Here is a 21,364-nt window from a genome sequence, read left to right on the forward strand (position 1 = left end):
CGTGTGAGAGAAAAAGTAAAACCTCGTACAAATGCACACCTATATTTATTGTGTGCCTGCCGTGAGCCACATACAGGTCTCTGCTCTCTAAGCACTGTAGATCTAGCTGGGTTATAAACAAATAATTACACTAAAATTATATCCCTGTCATCATGAGGTTGTCCCAGCGCCCAGCAGGATGGGGTCTCCCAGAGGAGACTTGGTTAGAAGCTGAATATTTACTTTGTGAGAACGTGTGGTAAGTTTGGAGGCATGACAACGCATTCATTCAGTTCCGAAGGATGAGCCTGAGGCATTAGGTGGGCATCGGCCATAAGCAGCCTGCCATTCCTCCAGCTCTGTATCCATGGATTTAACCAGCCACAAGTCAAAAGTGCTCTGAAAAGGCTCGACTCTATACTCAACATGTACCAGCTTATTGTTCTTGTCATTATCCCCTAGGCAGTGTTGTGCAGTCAGGCATTTGGATAGAATATACATTTGCTCAGTATTTCAAGTCATCTCGAGGTGGCATAGAGCATATAGGAAGGTGTTTGCAGGTGATGTACACATACCACCCCATTTTACATAAGACACTTGAGCATCCTCAGTTCAGTCCAAATACAGATGGATGGCAGTACTGAGTTTACTCAGTCAAGGAAATGGGCACATTCATTTGAGAAAGACTTTCCCCACAGCAAGCCTCTTAAGTTTGTCTTGAATTTGGTGAAAGTCCCATTCCCAAGGCTTCATGAGCCAGTTAAGAGTTTACTGTAGCTTCCACTACACACATCAGCTGTTGAAGGAGATGATGAAGATGAAATCTGGAAAGTCTCTCCCCCATTCTCTTGCCAAATTCCTCGGGGGGTCTTACATTCTCCTAGTGGTCCTGTCCCCACAGGGTGGGTGTGAGAGGCCATACTTGGTCAGAAACCTTAGAAGGTGAATCCACAAGCTGACCCCATGCCATTATGTGAGGTCTCCATAGAAAACCTGATCTTGCTGGGCAGTGGTGGCGCATGCCTTTAATCCCAACACTTGGGAGGCAGAGGCAGGCGGATTTCTGAGTTCAAGGTCAACCTGGTCTTCAGAGTAAGTTCCAGGACAGCCAGGGCTACAAAGAGAAACCCTGTCTCGGGGAAGAAAAGAAAGGAAGAGGAAAGAAAGAAAGAAAGAAAGAAAGAAAGAAAGAAAGAAAGAAAGAAAGAAAGAAAGAAAGAAAGAGAGAGAGGGGGGGGGAGAGAGGAAGGAAGGAAGGAAAGGAAAGGAAAGGAAAGGAAAGGAAAGGAAAGGAAAGGAAAGGAAAGGAAAGGAAAGGAAAGGAAAGGAAAGGAAAGGAAAGGAAAGGAAACCTGGTCTTTTACCAGGAAGCAAGTCATGTGTTAGCGAGTATGCCAAGCCTTCTATCCTCAGGGTGAGGCATGACATTAAACCTTAATAGATGCAGTGGGCTGCTCTGCCACCTTCCAAAGTATTGTCTTTGAAGAACGTATAATGGCATGTGAAAGCTGCTCATGATATAGCATGAAAAGCAACTTATAAAAATGCACATAAAATATTATCCAGACTTGATATCTAAATTCACATATGTAAATAAACATTCATATAGTTTATAAAGTACATGAATGTGTATACAAACACAAGAAGAAAACTCAACAAAATACCGCAGCAGCTATAGCCCAGCAGTGGAATTTTACAGGTGAACTTAATTTTGTTCTGGGTTCTCTGTATCTCCGACTTTGTCTACATGTTCTCCTATTATAATTAGGAAACGTAACCTCCCTCCTCTCTCAGCATAAATTAGCTGCAGAGGAGGAATCTGCATGTTGGCCAGCCAGTATGTCAGTTCTGGTCCGGATAAACATCTTGGCAGGGGAGGTCCTCCTGTTTCCAAATGCTGAAGGTCATGATTAGGCAATGTGTATTTCTGTAAACTATTTGGGTGGTTCCTAGGAGGTCCTTGGGAAAATTAGCTGTAGGTAAAGCTAAAGAGATGTCAATAGAATCTGTGAATATGCCCAGAATATTCTCAAGTTATTTTTGCCTCTGGACGTGGGTGAAGCAAGTTATAGAGGAAGCTTATCCCAGCTTTTAGAACACAAGAATTCAAACAAAATGGAGACAGAGAGAAGCATGGCCTCTGTGTGGAGGCCATACTGACAACCCAGACAAAAGACCCTTTCCTCCATCCTGAGGCCATCATGTTGATGCCATTGGCTCAGCATTTTCCCATCAGGCCTTTCTGGTGGGGAAAAGAGATAAAACGACAGGGTGACCCATCTTGATCCTAAGGTACAGAGCCCTTAACCTAGGGGCCTACCACAGCTTCCTTCTACATTTAATCCATCACCTGTCGGGTACCAACCATATACTAAGCCCCTAGACTTGCAAAGTTGAAGGGGACAAGCACCCCTCAAGGCTCCCAGTCAACTAGGGAATCAGAGCTACACAGGGAAAATCCTGGCAAATGCCATACAAGAGCAAAGTTATGCCCAAGAGGTGAGGGACTACAAGAAAGAAACCTTGACTTAGCCTGGGGGGGACAGGAAAGGAGACTCGAAGAGAGCTTTGAGGAGCTCGAGTCTGGAAGGTGTCTCCAAAGAGGAACAGTAATTCACCAAGTACAAAACGCAGACGAGAAAGGGATGCAGACTGGGTAAAATGCTTGGCCGTTGGGAATAGTTTTAAGGAGGTGATTATTGAAATGCATTTTGGTTAGGGTTTGACTGCTGTGAACAGACACCATGACCAAGGCAACTCTCATAAGGACAACATTTAATTGGGGCTGGCTTATAGGTCCACAGGTTCAGCCCATTAATATCAGGGCGAGAGCATGGCAGCATCCAGGCAGGCATGGTGCAGGCAGAGCTGAGAGTTCTACATCTTCATCTGAAGGCTTCTAGTGAAAGACTGACTTCCAGGCAGCTAGGATGAGGGTCTTAAAGCCTATGCCCACAGTGACACACCTACTCCAACAAGGCCACACCTAATAGTGCCCACTCCATCAGCCAAGCATATTCAAACCATGACAAAACAAAAAACTTTTCACAGTATTAGGAATTGATGTTAGGGACTCGAGCATATTAGGCAAGGTCTCCATTACTGAGCTGCACCCCAGCACTTTTTATTTATTAATTCAGGCCTTAAAATTGAGACCTCACTGGTTGCCTACACTGGCGTTGAACTCACTCTGTAGCCCAGGCAGGCCTTAAAGTTGCAATCCTTCTGCCTCAACCTCTTTGATGATCTAGAATTGAAGGCCTGCGCCTCCAGGCTGAAATAATAATATTTTCTAAGATGACAACAACCCTTGGTCATTACCTCTCGAAGCACTAACTGGAGAGTCATTGCAGTCCTCCATCTGGCCTTTGAATAATGTGTTCCTGTTTAGTGTGTCTTCAATTGTTCACGTCCTTCTGGGACCCCTTGTCTTTTACTCAGTGATTATATTGCTAACTAACTGGGTGGAGGACTGACATCAGCTTCTCCCCAGAGAATCCTAGAGCTCCTAAGATGGAAGGAAACCAAAAAAAAAACCACTCCTACTCCTACTCCTACTCCTACTCCTACTCCTCCTCACCCTCCTCCTCCTCCTCACCCTCCTCCTCCTCACCCTCCTCCTTCTTCCTCTTCTTCTAGATTCATTTTTATTATTTTACGTCCATGAGTGTTTTGCCCACATGTAGGTCTGTGCACCACATACATGCCTCGTGACTGAGGAGGTAGTGAGCCTCCACATGGGTGCTAGGGAATCAAACCTGTGTCCTTTGCAACAACAAGAGCTGTTAACCACTGTGCCTTCACACCCTCTTCTCAGTCTGTCTCTTGAGCGACACTGCTGAGCATGGTTAAGATGTCATCCCTGCTGTGTGTAGCAGATGCAGAAAATCTAAGGGCTTTGCGCATGGTCCACCATTGGAGCACACTGACAGCTGACCTGAGGCTAATCAGGACGGTAACTAATAATAATGTCTTATTAATTAAATATTAATTAATTAGTAACAATTCTTTGCTCCCGCCTCCCAGGTGATGGCACAGTCCTGAATGTCAGATCTGAACACCTGTTAAGGAATAGCCAGGTCTAGGGCTGTAGCTTCCAATGCTATGGAACCAATACATTTTTCATGATCCCAGTCATGGCAATGAGGCCTCTGGCTGGACAGACCAGAATCATCTTCTCTTAAAGCATGGCTCCCCTGCATGCCTAGGGGCCCTTCCCACCACAGCTCACTTCCCTTCTTGTCACACTTACCTAATGGTATGGATGCCGTATCCAACACATTCTTATAATCATGTTATCAGGAATGGGTTAAGCAAAGTTAAACCCCTTTGATAAATGTTGAAATGATTGTATGGTCACGCGGCCTTGCTGCATTCTATACAAGATTCAGGGCGCTACCATTAGTAGATACATAGGCCTGAATGTATGGGGACACACAAATGTGAACGAGGGAAAATACAGACTAGAGTCCAGACCAGAGTTCTAGAATCTCAAAGTTCTAGTGCCTGTTGACAGCACAGAGCTCTGTGTGGTTATCAAGACCAAGTAACAAATAGGCCTCTGAACTTGTGGAGGTCAAGGTAAATGGCAGGATTTCTCTGAAAGCACTGTATACACCATCCCCACAGAAAGCAAATCCTCAGTGAGTCAGAAAGGATGTCCTTCCCCCTGGTCCCCATGAAGTGACATTGTGCACCCATTCTCCATGAGCATCTATACAATGATGTTCCCCAATACGGTATCTTGGGGGGGGGCAATAAATGTGAAATCACTCTTGACTTGAATGTGATGTTGCCCCTCGGTAGATCTGTGTAAACTTGACCAACCTTATCAGTGTTGCTGATCCTGAGTTCCTCACAGATGGAAAGGAGGTGATAATTTGGCCTGTGTAAGACATTGTGAGGGTTAGAGAGTCCATAGACGGTCCAGAGCAGGGGTTCCCAGCCTTCCTGATGCTGCAACTCTTTGATACAGCTCCTCACGTTGTCCTGACCCCCAACCATAAAATTATCTTGTTACTTCATAACTCTAATTTTACTGCTGTTATGAATCATAATATAAATATCTGATATGCAGGATATCTAATATGGGATCCCCAAAGGGGCCAAAGCCCACAGATTGAGAACTGCTAGTCCAGAGCCTAGTCTCTGGGACACTATACACTTCTGTGGCAGTTGCTTAGAAGATTTAGACATAGATGTAGATCTAGATGGTAATGATAATGGGGCTGGGGGTAGATAATGCAGTACAGCCCAAGTTCATGGTGATCAGAGTTGGTGCTATGCTCCAATCCTGCATGGCCATGAGAGTGGACGGACAGAGTGTCCAAGGTGAAAATCCACAGAGCGACATTTTCTCAGTGGGGCTTGACAGAAGTTAGACCATAGATGATTTGACTCTTTATTTTTGTACTTGGAGGAGAGTCTTGGGAGGCTTCAGATTACAGTAAGTACCGGGTATTTTCAAATTCGGCCGAGCAGATGTGAGAATTGAAATCCAATGCGAAAACCAAAGCGTCTAAGCAAGATTCATGACCAAAGAGATGGCCAGCCTGCTGGTACATGGAGCTGAGCCAGACGAGCACCTGCATGCAAGTCCTGGATCATGCTGGGAAATCACTCTCAGTGATCTCAGCCAAAGGAGGAGGAGGAGGAGGCCTCGAACCCCAGGGGGAAGCATGAGGGATGAATAGGATGAGTTTGAACATCAAAATAGAAAAATGTTACAATTGGAAAAATTATTCATCTTCATTTAAATGAAGTTCAGAACACAAAAGGAAGTTTTAAGAAAAGTCATCTACCGTGGGGGTGTAGCTCAGTGATAGAACACCTGCCTAGCAGGTGCAAGGCAGTGCAAGTATGATCCTTGGCATTTACAGATGGAGAGGAGGAGGGGGAAAGGAGGAGGGAGGGAGGGAGGGAGGGGAAGAGAGAGAGAGAGACAGAGAGAGACAGAGAGAGACAGAGAGAGACTTCGACAAGCTTAACAGCCATAATAGCTAGTATTAATGTTTCAAGGTATACCTGTTTTCTATGCATATGTTTCTACATACTCTTTAGGATATGATCCCACCATATAACCCAGGCTGTCCTAGAATTTAGGACCTTTATGCCTCTGTTTCCTGAATACTCAAGGGATTACAGGTGTGCACCAGGAGGCCCAGCTGTTACACACCTGTTCTTGTCAGTGATTCAGTTGTCATCTTTAAAAAAAAAGGATTTATTTGTTTATTTTATGTTATATGCATGCTCTATCTGCATGTACACCTGCATAAACAAGGGGGTATCAGATTATGTCACAGATGGCTGTAAGCCACCATGTGGTTTCTGAGAATTGAGCTCAGGACCTCTGGAAGAGCAGCCAGTGCTCTTAACTGCTGAGCCATCTCTCCAGCTCCTACCCCTGTGCCCCCATCCCCAGTTTTCATCTTAAATGGCTACCCAGTATTCCACTACATGGCACTGTGTGCTATATGAGATGTTCATGAAATTTTTATGCATTGTAATGAATACTCCTAGGCTCAATGTCATCGAACCCTTGAGCCTAACATTTTTAAACTAAGTGGAGAATTCTTACATGTTCCATTCCCTGGGTACCAGGACTTGTTCTGGGGGGAGTTGGGGTGGAGGGAGATTGCCTACAGTCTATGCTACAGTTTTCCTACAATCAAAAGGAAGGATGTGCCAGATCAGCCTCAGGACTGGGATGCAGGACAGCAGGGAGAAACATTTCTTTGTTTCTCTGCGATCCTCCTTTGAAGCTCGGTGGAACCTTTGGCCCCTCCGTCATTGGATGAGCACTTTATGGGCACTACAGGTTAGACCCAGGCCAGGGAGCAGGGGCATGGCCACCACAAGCCCAGTAAGCATCCAATGATGCTAAGCTGCCTGGAAGAACCCACAGTGGATACCAGTTACCTCCACACCCCCAGTTTGCAAAAGAGAAATAAAAATGTGCATTTTCTGGGTACTGTTAGACTTCATACTTGAGATATGATGGCTCCTTAAGTTTCTTATCTACATATGGGTGCCCTTACGAAAGAGAAAAAGAAAGTGAAAGTGTGATTTTTTTATATGCACCCCATTTTTATCCCCCACGGAATTGGGACTCCCTGCCTTTATCCTAAATGATAACGCACTTTTCATGCCGCGTGGCACACAGTAAAGAATACATGTTGGATCTTACTGCCATTGAGCTCAATATTGTTAGTGAGTCTCAGAATGATCCATTAAGATAGATAGCTATGCATGATAAGAAAACTGAGGGTCAGAGTAAGCACCTTCCAATAATTACCCCCATGGCCACACCAAATACACAACGCACATGCATGTTACTGTCCTTCGCTGGACTGTGTAATGTAGAAAACATTCAAAGCCACTTGTCATGTGTCCCTAGAGATTTATGGTGGACCGGTAACCTGGAGGTTAAACCTAAAGCCTTGAAAGTGCTGGCTAAGCATTCTATCATTGAGCTACGTCCTTAGTCCCAGGAGACTGTCTTCTATTAAGCCACAAAGATGCAGGAGGAGCCTAGGTCATGACTACATAGCATTTTTAGGGTTCAGAGGTAACTAATACAAACCTAAAAGAATTCCAGTTTATGCCCACAGGTGGCAATTACACAAGATGAGCCTGGCCATGCTGACTTCCAAGGTTCAAGACATAGAAAGGAATAACTGTGACCTTTGACAGAGTTGGACCCCAGACCTCAACTTCATGGTAGCCCCTGATATGGTGAATTCAGGATTGGGCTCCCATACCAAGCACTGTCCACCACAGCTCAGAGACTGAGGGATCTGCTTCACACACTGCCTGAGCCAGGGAGGGTTCAGCCAGCCTTCCTTTGCTGTTTGTGGAGTCCATAATTCTGAGGTTCTGCTCTTTGCCCACCATATCTGGGGTCTCTATTTGGGCCAGCTTGGACAGTTGTAGATGCTCAGCTTATGGTCTGCCTAGGCCTTGAGGTTCCTCCATGTACTTCATGCTGGATGGCACTGTAAAGCCTACATCTAAGGGCTAGCCTGGGAAATGTGAGGTGACTGGACTGGACCAGCCTCAGTCCTTAGTAGGCAGCACCACCACCTGGCTCTCTCAGCATCATCTCTAAGCATAGTGGTCTCAGAGTGGTCACACAGTACTGACTCCCGAAGCAAGTGCTACAATAGGGCCAGGCAGAGGCTGTGGGACTCCTCCCATCTGTACAACAGTAAAATTGCCCTCACATTACTCATGGTAATTAGTGTATTAATATAATGAATATACTTAATGTGTAATTAAGTCCTGCTACAATATGGTTTTCTATGTTGGCCTTACAGTGTCCAGCTCTGGGGAGAACAATTCTCCTTGCATTGTGCATAGTGGGGGTGACACAACAGCAGAGGCAGGCAGAATGATCCTGCAGCAAATACACTGGATCATGTGTGCTCGGTCAGGGTGACGGTGTGGCTCCACGGTAGGAGCATCTGCCTGCTTAGGGCCCTGGGTTCCATCCCTGGAGGAAAAGAAGAGAGGAAGGAAGGAAGGGAGGGAGGGAGGGAGGGAGGGAGGGAGGGAGGGAGGGAGGGAGGGAGGGAGGGAGGGAGGAGAGAAGAGAAGAGAGGGAGGGAGGAGAGAAGAGAAGAGAGAGAGGAAGGAGGTAGAAAGCAAGAAGGAAGAGAGGGATGGAGGGAAGATTGATGGAATGCCCTCAGGTCCTCTGTGACAGCACCTGTTCCCTGCTGGGTCCTGGTACCCTGAGACAAACAGTGCAGCCCTCACTGCAGGTCTCAGTGCCCAGGAGCCACTCCCTTCCTCCCATCCAGCATTCGTGTTTAAAACATTAAGGCCACAGAAAAGACAGAAAGGTAACAACATCCAGGTCTTCCCAAATCACAAAAGAAAAGAAAAACACTCTAAGGCATTCTGTTTTTAAAATTAAAAAAAAAAAAAAAAAAAAAAAAAAAAAAAAAAGAACAGAACGATGTGCTAGTGTGCACACCTTTAATCCCAGCACTTGGGAAGCAAAGGCAGGCAGATCTCTGTGAGTTTGAGGTCAGCCTGGTCTACAGACCTAGGTCTAGAACATGGGGGGGGGGGGGCAGGATACACAGAGAAACCCTGTCTCAGAGAAGGGGGAGGGGAAAGAAGAGGGAGAGAGGGAGGAAGGGAGAGTGAGACAGAGGCAAAGACAGAGAGAAGAGAAGAGAGAAGCAAGACACCTGTCATCCCAGCTCTGGGAAGGCTGAGGCAGGATGACTGCCACAAGTTCAAAGCCAGTTGGGGGCTGAGTGGTCTGGTCTCCCTTTCTTCCTTGGGGACTTTTCTAATACCAGTCACTCATTTCAAAAGAGGACAAAACATCTAACTTCGTATCATACAGAAACTTTTAGTTTCCCAAAGTAACCCATAGTAACCATTTGAAAGCCTCAGCCACTCAGAGGAGCAGCTCTGACCTCCACGTGAAGACCCTGTAGTCTCACAAAGCTCTCACACGCAGGAAATTTGTCTGAGGCTAGTGCTGAAGGAATCTGCACCCTAAGCTCACTGCTCCTTCGTGCAGAGGCTGCCTGTTAGCTTCACAACAGACACCAGGGAAGTCAGAAGCCCCGTTGGACTTCTACAGACCCCGCCCCCATCCCCGTCCTGACCCCACCTCCCTCCCACCCTCCCCACCCCACCCCGGCCCCCCTCCTGCCCTGAGGCAAAGCTGCCAATGAATGACGTGTGCACAGTGTAGGCAGAGAGTAGTAGGCAGAGGAAAGGGCTCAGCCCTCTTTGTACAGTGATGGTCAGAGCTGCCTCCCAGTGCTCCCCCACTATCATTTGTTGGTGAGTTGTTAATTTACTCGTCTGACTCAGCTGTGGAAATAAACATGGCTTAGTGTTCACTGCAGGGAAGTGCATGGCCTGGCTGTGCAAGGGACGGGATGACAGAATCGAATGTGTGTCTGAGAGGAGCACAGAGATTGACTGTCCCACCAGCTCTCAAGATCATAGACATTGCCCGGCTTGAGTCTGAGACAAGGACACTTGATAGGACTTTGACATAAAGTCCAGTTGGTCCAGACTTGGTGAGACTCTTCCCCATGGAAGAGTCCACCTCATGTAGTCCATCCTCACTGAGTGCTGAGGGCAACAGAGTCCCTAACATTTCTCAAAGCATGCTGGGAAGGAGTGGGGGGTAATAAGAACAGGAAGACATGGTGTACTTTCAGCAGAAGCAGAGTGCTACCTGCATTTTTGAAAGAAACCATAGAGAGAGACGGTAGGGATGGTCACGGTAGGCTGTTCTTAGCCTGTATAGTAGCACTGAGAGCATCCTCGGGCTGAGACTGTGGCTCAATGTAGAGCATTTGCTAAGCACGCATGAAGCCACAGGTTCAACCCCAGGGTCATTCTGGATAGACCAGTAGGCACCCACCTCTATGATGCTTTCTGGCGTAAGGATGTTGTGGCTCCGATCCCACCTTCCAGTGGGCTAATGTCATGTTGTCCCTGTGGGAGAAGAGAAGGGGAAGCTGCGTGTGGGAGAGAAAGCTGAAGTCAAAAAATAAGTATGTGAAGAAAGGCGGGAACAACCCTGGGAGAACTGCTCTGTGCAGAGGACGTACGTCCCAGGAGAGGTTTGGTATGGTATCCTGCCCTGACAAACTCTCGTCTCTTGGTGATTTGATGATAAAATATAGAGCGTGAACCCTTGGGGAGTGCAAAAAAACCTCAAGAAATAGACGGATAATTAGCTCTATTTGAACAATGTTTGCATGCTCGCTGCTGCAACTGTGAGACGCCACACCAGCATGACTAATGCCTCTACCCCCGGCCTAAATTAGATTCTGATTGTGCTTCGTATATATTCACTGAATCACAGATGTTTGAGGTAAAAAAGACCCAAAGTTCTCAAGAACACCTCCCATGGAGCGTGTGGGATCACTGCTACAAACCCCTTCCCCCCATCCAAGTCTCATGAGCAAAGAAGCCACCCACAAGCGAGCTGCACCTGGAGGAGCACCCGGGGCTGGTGGGCTGCATGAGGGCTCTGCTTATAAGGAATTAATGGGGGAGGAGGTCTGGCAGCCTGGCTCCAAGGATGCTACCTCAGTGACTAGCGTCCAGAGTGCTTTGTTCTAACAGACTTCCCCTGAGTCACTGCCGCTGCCGGTGGGGCAGTTCAAGGTCCACGCTGCTCCTCAGCTATCCACTCACTCTGACCCTTTGTGTGCCTCTAGTAAATGTTCTTCTTGTCTTGTCTGTTTGCTCTTGCAGAATTTAGCCTATGAAATCATCCTGACGCTGGGACAGGCATTTGAGGTCGCTTACCAACTAGCCCTACAAGCAAGAAAAGGGGGCCATTCCTCCACACTCCCAGAAAGCTTTGAGAACAAGCCCTCGAAACCCATCCCAAAGCCCCGAGTTAGCATTCGGAAGTCAGTGGTAAGTACAAGACAGAGACATCTTTAAGCCTGCAACCAGAGGGAAGGGGGATTCAAAGAGGACCTGGTGCAGTGAGGGGGAGGCCTTTAGAATCCAGCCTGCCTTCCCCTGTCCTTTCCTGTGGTCTCCTGCTGGCATGTGACCATCATTCCCGCAGGCTCAAAGAATCCTTTCCCCAGAGCCCAAAGGTAACAGAGAAAACCACGTTTTTCTCTGCCACCTCTAGCAATAGCCTTTTGAGAGCTTGGATGGCTAGCTGCTGCTTCTGGTTTTGACCCAGCTCACCAGAAGGCCTAGGAAAGTGTGGAGGCAGCCTTCTCTGAGGCCTCGCCTACCACTCAATCAGGGGGCAAGCCTCTGCCCTCCAGAGAGATGTGCAGAGGCTCAAGGTGACGGTACCCTGGTACCCTCCTGGCCAAAGCTAGATACCACAGCTTGCCTTTCAGGAGACCACGGCATCCTCAGCCTCGAGATGCCTGAGCCACAGCCTGTGTGCCTTCCCTCTGGACAGCTGAAGCTCTCCACAGCCTAGTAACTGTTAGAAGGTGGTACCCCCCTCCTCCCTGTCATCTGCCTCCCTCCAGGAACTTCCTCCCTTCCCTCCCTCCCACAGGCTCCGCAGACATCCTGTCCCAACAGGCTGGTATGACTTCAAAGCGGCCGCCTCTGGTAGTAGCAACACCCCAAAGCTGGAAGGCTCCCAGCCAGCTCCCCATCTGCTCTCTGTTCCAGCATCCATCCCGCATCCTAGACTCTCTGGGATTGGCACCGGGCAGGCCCCCAGAATGCGTTGCCCCCCCTCATCCCGCAATCTTTCCATCTGCTGCCTTCTCCTCCTCCTCCTCCTCCCATCAGCTCTCAGCCTCCGTCCGTGTCATGAGAAAAATAGACATTTTTAACCTCCAAAGAGAGGTTCCTTCCTCGGGATGATGTGGCTTCTGTGGATCACACCTTTGGGGCCCCTCCCCCTCTCCTGTCTCTGCTCTTGGTCACCTCACCACCCACGGGATGATCCCTCAGCATCCGGCCTCTCCGAGTCCCTGAGAGTCCATTGTGTCCTCCTGCATCCCAGAAGGCCTCCGCTGATTGGTCATTACCAGTGGCTGCTGCACCTCTCAAATCCCATGCTACACTCCTATCCCGGACCCTCCTGCCTCAGCACCTACCCAGCCCATGCCCCCTGCTCTCTATTCCCCAGTCCTTGACACACCCCAGAACCCTAGAAATGTCTGTCCAGTTTGTTTCTAAGCATCTCCACTTTCAAGTTTAGCCACTATAAATCCTTGCTTCTCTACCCCCTTCTGTCCCCAGCCCAGCAAATGACACAACACTTCACCATGCTGCTTGTCACCAAAGTCCCCAAGTCACCTTGATTGCTGTTGTACTTGTACCTCCACATCCAGCCCATGAGCAGAGATCAATCTTTGCTCCCCTCGAACACACCTCCAGTCTGCCCACTCCTCTTCTACTTCCTCCATCACCCCCCTAATCCAAGGCCAGTGCACACCTTCCCAGTGACTCCCTTTTTTCATACAGCAAAAACCATGGCACCCTAAAAATACCCAAACCTAATCTCTGATCACACGTGGTGATGCCTAGGCCTTCCACTCCTCGAGTACACTGCTCAGTCCCACTGGAGACTCTATGTCTCCCATGATTGCTCTCTTCCACCTCCCCTGACCCCCGAATTCTGCACGGCCCCATGGTACCATTCAGGTTTTAGCTGCACGAAGCTTTTCCTAACCAGGGTAGTTGCCTGGTCACCTTGTAGGCCCTCTTCATTCCGCGTAGTGTTGACTGAGCTTTCTGTTGTCTCTCTTCCTGCACAAAAATATCTACTCCATGAAATACACTGGCATGCTGTCACCCCAGGGCCATAGCAGCACTCACTACAAACCTGCGGTCAGAGACACGAGGTGGTGAGGGTGGACTTAACGAATGTGTCTCTGAGTGCGATTATTAAGCTTCTGAGTCCAGGAATGCACAGCATGTTTGTGGGGATTGTTGCTTAGACTACTCTATTCCTTCTCGTGTGGGCTGGATGAGTCTGTTCACAGCACGCACGTCCTTCCAGCTGTACTGCGGTCCACGCAGACTCCTTCCAGAGGAGCACTAAGACTTTGATGCCGTAAGGGCTCATAGAATATTCATCTAGACACCCTCTCTGGGAAACAGGAGAGTACCCAGTCTACCTGGCTCTGGATGCAGGCCCTCACCAGGCTTCAGAATTCCCATCTCCTCAGCTCCAGTGGTTTACTCTCAGGACACACACAGTGCTCTTTCTAAAAGTCCTTCTTCCCTCGTCCTATGAAGGCACAAGGGAAACCATGGCAGAAGGCAGCCTGATAGGCACATAGGCTCAGGCCCTGCAGCCTCCAGGAGGTTAAAAAGCTGATAGAGGAAGTCTGAGCAGGCCTTCCAGAAACTCCTTGGCCCCCGTTTACAGAGCCAAGTAGATGATGGCCAAGGGATGAGCAAGCCATTGGGGAAAGAGCTTAACTGAGGCCCATCAGAGCTCAGACTTTAGCTGCTGCCCAGGGAATGACATGCTTGGCTTTATCTGAACCCAGGACAGAGTCCGCCAAGGCGCAGCCTGACAGGCCCTTGCTGGCCTCTTCCCTCCCTCTGTCTGGGGTACATCCCTCTCGGCCACTTTGCCCTCCCTCCGGAATCTGTACCTGCGTTTTGTCCACTCCAGTACCTTTCTTATCCAGGCCGAGCACTCATTGTCTGAACAGCATTTATTGACAAATATTTATTGCATGCCTGCCTTGCATTGAGCCACTAAGAGCTTTCCCAGGTTTGGAGAAAATAGCAATAAAGTTAACAAAACCCCCACCTTTGCGGGGCATCCGTTGTGGAAGAGGGAGTAGACAGGTGGTATGTGTCTGTGTCAGGAAGGGGGGAGCTAAAAGGTTGAGGTGCCATTTTGTAGAGGGTGTGGGGAATACAGCTTCTAGGATAGGAAGTGGTGTTGAAGCCAAGACCTGGACCACACTGGCTAGGAGGCAACCGGGAGAGAGCAGAGGCCTCACTGCACGGATGGGTGCCCGAGGGCCATCCCCAGGGCGGCATGGCTGGAGCTCAGAGAGGCCTCAGGCAAGTGAGCGGGGCGCTGCAATGTCCTCGGAGGACGTAGGGTTCTTTCCGGACCCCGATATTGGGGTGTTGGGAACCACCGCTGCTCCCCTGCCTCTGCGCCCCGGGGGCGGGGCCAGGTCTCACTCGCGTCACCCTTGCAGGCCCCTGCAGAGTCGCTGTGCAGTACAGGTGCGAAAGCGCGGACGCCGCCGGGGCCGCCCCGCAGCGCGGCTGGGCGAGCGGGGCCCGAGGTGGGGTTCCAGCGGCGCCCACGCGGCCGCGCCGCCGCCCAGCTGCCGGATAACGGGCATCAGCCTTTCTGTTTTAAAGCAGATCGACCCTTCTGAGCAAAAGACTCTGGCCAATCTGCCGTGGATTGTGGAGCCGGGGCAAGAAGCCAAGAGGGGCATTAATACCAAGTATGAAACCACGATTTTCTGATACCCGCCGCCCCGTCCTCGCGGTGCCTTGCTCGCCCAGCAGTCCCCGCAGCAGGCTCTCCTTCGCGCCTCCGTGTCCACCCGCCCCGGGAGGAAGACTGCTCCAGCTCGCGTGGCCTCGTCACGGGCGGAAGGGCGACGGCCATCCCTAGGGAGCCTTCTGCCAGCGAGACTTTGACGCCCCTTAGAGGCGCGAGGGGGGCTGCGCGGGGCGCCCCAACTCCGCTACCACCGCCTCCTCTGAGGTACTGCTCAACTGCCCCGTACTTGCTTTGCTTTAGTTGGGGGGAGAATACCTTTTTAAAAGTGAGAGGGTGGGGAGAGGGAGGGTCTCCAGTACTGCCTGAAAGTCTAAACAGCTTGGGTTTAAGTTTTCACGGTCAGGTCAGCCGTTTTGAAGGGAAAGTCAGACCAGTACTACCCCACCCCCAAAGTACCTGTAAAGTCATTGTATCATTGAGTACAATTCCATGCAAAAAGACAAAGCAACCCTCACCAGGAAGTTCTGTCCCCCCCCACACACTCGATTTCTATATTTGTGGATTTTATAGTAATCAACTATGTCAGATAAAGGAAACCTTTATTGAATGATTCAAAAAATTTAAAAAGTGATTTAAAACAGAGGAATTTATTATGCACAGAAAAAAATGTGTCTTGTATTAAATATTTTTATTAAAAAGAATGTTTCATTAATGCATTCATAAGAAAACTAGGTTTGTTGTGCGGGATGTTTCTGGTTTCGTTTCAAATGACTACATTCCTACTGCTACTTGCCCTGAGGTCCTGGCTCTGTCAGGGTGAAGCCCTGATGCCCTTTGCCTCAGGAGCAGAACAGGCTAGTGCTTCGGGTGACTCAAAGTGCTGACTCAGCTGTAGCCTGCATAAGTGGTTTATTTGGGGTTGTTTTGTTTTGTTTTGTTTAGCCTTTGGGGTGTTTTAAAGAACATGTTTAACAAAAAATAAAAAAATAATAAAAGCTAGGGCTCCTGCTGCCAAGATTTCTGTCAAGGAAACCTTGTTTGAGAACGATGTTAATAAAATTCTATTGCAAAATTCTTTTCTAGAAAAAATAAATAACACAAAAAAAGAAGAAATTCCAAAGTAATAAAAACTTTTCTTGAAACAGATTTAAAAAAATGTTTGCTTACTATTTGATTAAATAAATTTACTTACGTTTCTTTAAGGTATTTTAATTTTTTTAATGTCTCTGTGGAGTATTTGTATGATACCATAATGTATATTTCTGTAGAAACAAATTATATAAACAGTATCAATATCATTATAGAAAAATAACACTTTAATGTATATTGTTCTAACCAATCATATTGTGAATCATTTTGAAGTTCATTATAGCGATATTGATAAATTGTGAACTTGTCTTAATGTTTTTTTTTAATTAACCAATATTATTTTAAACCTGAGATTCTCACATTCACCAGTTGGTGAGTTTTGAAGAAAAACTAAATTTCATTTCAACTGACAAATGTATATGGTTTGAGTTCAGTGTGGAAGAATTTTAATACAATATTAAATTACTTGAACTGAATAGTTCCTTGTATATATTTTGCCTATTCACTGTTGATATGTATGTAGTAAACAGAGAAGAGAATAACATTCGAATATGGTACCAACGGGACTTGTACAGGAGTGAAGCATCCAGGAGCTCTGCTGACACACAAGCGGATGTATATATAAGCGTGGGCTTCCAGTTATAAATTTTGTAATTTTTGTCATTATTTATATCCTATATTAAAAAAAAAGCACACAAAATAAAACAGAAGTTGTACAGTGGCTGGTGCCTGGCATTGTTCTGTGAGCACCGCCCCGGGACCAAAGGCCCAGCCCTCTCCACAGATAAAGAGACTTGTTTTCAATTGGCAAGATCAGTGAGGAAAAAAAAAAAAACTTGCTCATTTTCAAGTTCATGGTCTGAAAAAGAAACACTGTCTTCCCGAAGCTTGAATTTTAGCCATAAGCCAAGATGCCTTTGCATTGTCTTTTTTAAAGTGGCATATAAGGGGGAAATTGGCAAGACAGACATTTCTAAAACAGAGGAGACCACACACACACACACATGCAAAAAAAATACATAAAAAATAAAAAACAGACTGCTTATGTAGCATAAAACATATAGCTTGCTTGGGCAAACATCCCCTGAACATCCTATACATCCTCAAGTCCTTTCATCTTTTTTTCCCTAAAACGTGTACCTGCTATAAAGTAGGTGATGGGCTAGTCAGAGCTACACTGATTCTGTGGTCAGCGACCATCATGCTGCAGGTCCCTCAACCTCCATCACCCATTGCCCAATCCATGACTGCTACCCTTGAAAACCCAAAACAGTCTTAGGGTGCTCTCTGCCTGTCATTCAGAGGCCTGGGACTTTGAACCCAAAAGAGATAAACCCATGAAAGCTGGGTTGAAGTGGGCCCGGGACCTGGGATACCTCAGGCAGGGGTTTTCCACTCTGACGCTTCCACTGGGCCAGTTTGTTCACTTTGTTTTTATTTTCTCTGTTCATCACATGTGTGTTTGTATTCATAATGATTCCAGCATGAAGTACGGAGCACACTCCAATTAGGGAAAATTAAAAGACACAAGACTAGCGTAGTGGTGAAACATCTTCTTGTGCTGGCACCAGGTTGAAGAAGCAGTAAGAACAAAGCCAGCCATGTGGCAGAGTTAGGCCCCTCCAGATGGTAGGGTACAACAGACAATTGTGGTTCATCTCAGAGAGAAAGGCAGGGGTAACTCTAATCTCACTCTCCATTCTTCACCCAAATCGAAGGTCGGGGCACAGGATCAGCCCATGGCCAGAGCAAGGCAGAGAACGAAAGGGACACGCCAGAAGCAGAAAAGCCAACTCAGGCATGGGAGATGGGATTTATAGCTGACTTTGTTTAAAGGAAAAGCCTGATATTTGACAAATGCAGTAACCAGCAGTTGAGAGTGACAAGCCCTTAAATGCTAACATTAATCAAAGGCAAACTTAAATGGCTCCCTTTACAGAAGGACTTCAATTCAATCGATCCGTTTAATTTTTTTTCTTATTAAATGGTGTTCTGTAATAAATCTGGATGGATGGATCCTATAAAAATTCTGCTCGGCTTGTTAATAAGTCATGGAAGTGGTTTCTCTCACATTGAACTGCTTGGGAATGTCGCCAGCCTATCTAATGTTTGGATGAGATGGAACAGGCGTCTAAGCTTAAAGGGCGTGTGGCCACCTCCTCCAAAATCAGTAAACATTTGTACTTGGACTCCAAGTAAATGTTGCTCCTATTTCTAAAATGAATTGAAGATTTGGGGGAGTAGTCTAGTTTCCAGTGAGCTAGAATGTAATGTCCACGTTCAGAAATCTGTATAGAATAAAGCCTCTTTACTGACATTACAGCTTTAAGCTCTCTTTGTCTACTGGCCATTCAATGAGTTACCTTTCCTCTGAAAAGCAGTATGGTGGTTATAAGCATTGTCTTAATAGAAGCAATGACCAGCCAATAGAGACCAGCAGCGTCTCTGCAGCCAGCCGACCCATCATACTGGCCCCCACAAGCCCATTTGGCCTCACAAATATTTACTGAGGTTGGCCCTAGGAGCAGAGCTCGGTTTTCCACAGAAATCCCCAAGCAAAGAAGAACCTGTATACAGGGGTTAGATCTGTTGCCTAGCCACCATCCAGCATACAGAGGTGTTTTCCTGTATCCACAGGGATTTAACTTTCCTGGCTTCATCTCAAGTCTCTCTTCTTGCTGGGAATTCACACCACTTTCCTTCCTCCTGCTTCTGCACATCATTCCAAACTCAACACCCTGTCTTCAGTGTGTAACTCAGAGATTCGTAGCTATACATCACAGCTATCCATTGTCAAAACAGCTTTCCCTTTCTTCTACAAACCCCCAGAGACCTGTGTTTATAAAAAGCTGCCTAGGCTTTTTATAGGACTTTCTAGGACTGGATCATGATGGAGGGAAGGAAGAGGGTGAGACATAGGCTAAGACATCCCATGCTGCTCACCCCCAGTGGGGTCACCCAGCTGCCTCCTGCAGCTGCAGCAGCTGCGGCTTCATGAGTGACTTTACTTGATTCGGCCAGCCAGAGAAAGGCAGAGTCAGGTGATTGACATGCAGGATCCCCAGAGTTCAGAACATTTCTACATCGTCTTACTGACCTAGTGGAACAGCTGAGACAAGACAGGCTTACACACAAACTCAGCTCACAACGTGGTCATAAAAGCCATTGAAAGCAACCCATATTCAATACCCTATATGACTCTCCTCCAAGGTCTCCGTGATACAATCAAGCAGTCCATACAGGGGCAGAGCTCCCAAGAGACCTCAAGACAGAACTCAGGAAACATTGAGTCAGCCCCAGGAAGAAGCTACAGCAACAGTTTTCTGACATTCAAGAGGCTGATTTCTCCACATGTCTCAAAAGTACAAGTCCAGTTTGTTTTGTTTTGTTTTGTTTTTTGAGAGATTGAGAGAGAGAGAGAGAGAGAGAGAGAGAGAGAGAGAGAGAAGGTTGAGTTGGGAAACCAAGGAGAATAAAGGTATTCTGGCATGTTTATCAGCATTTCCAAGGTGTGCTATCATCAGAGACCCTGCCTGGGTGATTTGTGGGACGGCCTTTAACAGGTAACTGTGCCTGAGCTCCAACCAATTGGCAAGAGTAGAAAGGAAGACCCTGCATCCACAGGCTTCCTAAGAAAGCTGAGTTCTTGTGGGAAAGCAACACATTTTGAAATGTTCAGAGGTGGAGCATGGGGTCGGTGAGATGACTCAGCAGGAAAAGGCACTTGCCAGGAAAGCCCGAGTTCCATTCCTTGGACCCACCTCAAGGTGGAAGAAGAGAACCACCGCCATCAAGTTGCCCCCTGACCTCCAAATGCATGTGTCACATGACAGTGAGGGTGGAGGGGGCAGAGGTTAGTGACGGGAGGTTCGTTGCTACATGAGAGTATCAGTTATAAACAGAACTTAGCGACGAGAATGCCAGACATAGCATGGCTTCTATAAGGGAGTGGTTGAATTTTCCTTTGTGCACCGTGAACGTCAGAGATAGGCAGTCCAGGACATGGTTGAAGTGTGTGAAGTCTGGCCAGCTTGAGTGTGGCAAACATGGCTCTGGCAGGTCTTGCCCTTCTCTCCCATTCCCTCTGCCTTGATTTAACAAGAAAAATGTAAGATTACACTCCTAAAGCTAGTTACCAAGGTCCATTCCTTTCTTTGGCCACTTATTCCTCCTGAGGCTGACTACCAACGTCCAGTTATCAGAGTATTGAAGCCCAGCAATCAAAAGCCCTCTTTGGCTCACCTAATTAACATGCCCAATTAAAATTAAACACCTCATCCTAACACGGGGTTTATCGTTGTCCCTTTATAAACTGCCATTTGCCTTTGAGCCACATCTGTCTCCTCTCTATCCAGAGGCAGTCCTTGTCCTCCAGGACAAATACCCCTTCCTCTCTCCCTTGCTCATTTCCTCCCTTCTCTCTTGTTCCCTTCCCTGTCTCCCTCTTCCTTTTACTCCTTTGTCCCTTACCCCTGACCTCTGTCCCACCGGGGTAAATAACCCTCCTCTGTGCTGAGAACTTGGTCTGAGGGCTGGGCCTTATGGATCCTGAGCCAATACTTTTCTCTCTAGTGGTAGTTCTCATCCTTTCTAATTCTAAGGCACTTCTATATTCTCACACTGCCAACCCGAGCATGTGGCCTCTACCTCAGTATTGGGAAGACTTCCTTGTCTCACTGAGGCCGACAGAGCACTGTTCTGAGTAGTCACATTCCGGGCAGGAGAAAAGACAGTAAGGACTAAAGACTGGTATTGTTGCCTTGATGACCGAGCAAGCTTTTAAGAACTTTCCAGAAAGCTCCATAAAGCTCACTGGCCACCCTTCGTTACTAGGAAGCCAAAAAAAAGTTCAGCAACATATAAGGGTTGTTAGTGAAGAAAAGGGAGGGGGGAGGACTGGATTTGGTGGCCGCGGTCACAACAGGAATATGTAAAAAGCAAGTTCACACAGGTGAGAGACTGGGACAGAGAAGGCAGAGACCGCAGGAGGCGCTGGGGACGATCCCTGCAGAGTTGTACCGTGAAACCCAACTAAGGAAAAGTCCTAAGCTCCGCCCCATGCTGGCACGCACCTGTGCGCCTGACTTCCAGGGCTGTGAAGGCAGAATAAACTTAAGGAGCAGCTCACACAACCACAGGAGCATTCAGCTATAGTGCCAAGGGGGCGGGCCTGATCAGACATCTCGGCCAAGGGCAGAGAGGATCTGCCTTGACCTCCACTGCATACGGGAATCACAACATCAGATATTAATTATCCCCTGGCCTACACATCCAAACATGCATGCACATGTGCATATATGTGGCACACATCGGTTTCAAAATGGAAGCAGGCCCCTCGAAGGGAGAGTCAGGGTTATGGCTAACAACTTCCCACCATCAATGTCG

At 47.6% G+C, this 21,364-nt stretch overlaps 1 protein-coding gene across 49 annotated transcripts in view; it reads left to right on the top strand.

The window, feature by feature from the left end:
- The window catches only part of Anks1b (ankyrin repeat and sterile alpha motif domain containing 1B), a 1,100,386-nt gene extending 1,082,090 nt beyond the window's left edge, over nucleotides 1–18,296 (top strand). For 25 of the 49 annotated variants that reach the window (XM_030245360.1, XM_030245361.1, XM_030245362.1 and 22 more), the window contains 2 exons: nucleotides 11,221–11,388; nucleotides 14,631–18,296. In XM_030245360.1, the coding sequence (XP_030101220.1) occupies nucleotides 11,221–11,388; nucleotides 14,631–14,816 (354 nt within the window). In that variant the 3' untranslated portion in view covers nucleotides 14,817–18,296. Of the gene's footprint in view, nucleotides 1–11,220; nucleotides 11,389–12,001 lie in introns of all 49 variants that reach the window. The other 24 variants (XM_006514301.3, XM_017314148.2, XM_006514303.3 and 21 more) reach the window with 5 other exon arrangements.
- The last annotated feature ends 3,068 nt before the right edge of the window (nucleotides 18,297–21,364 follow it).

Source organism: Mus musculus, chromosome 10 (genome assembly GCF_000001635.26).
Source record: "Mus musculus strain C57BL/6J chromosome 10, GRCm38.p6 C57BL/6J".
Lineage (NCBI taxonomy): Eukaryota > Metazoa > Chordata > Mammalia > Rodentia > Muridae > Mus > Mus musculus.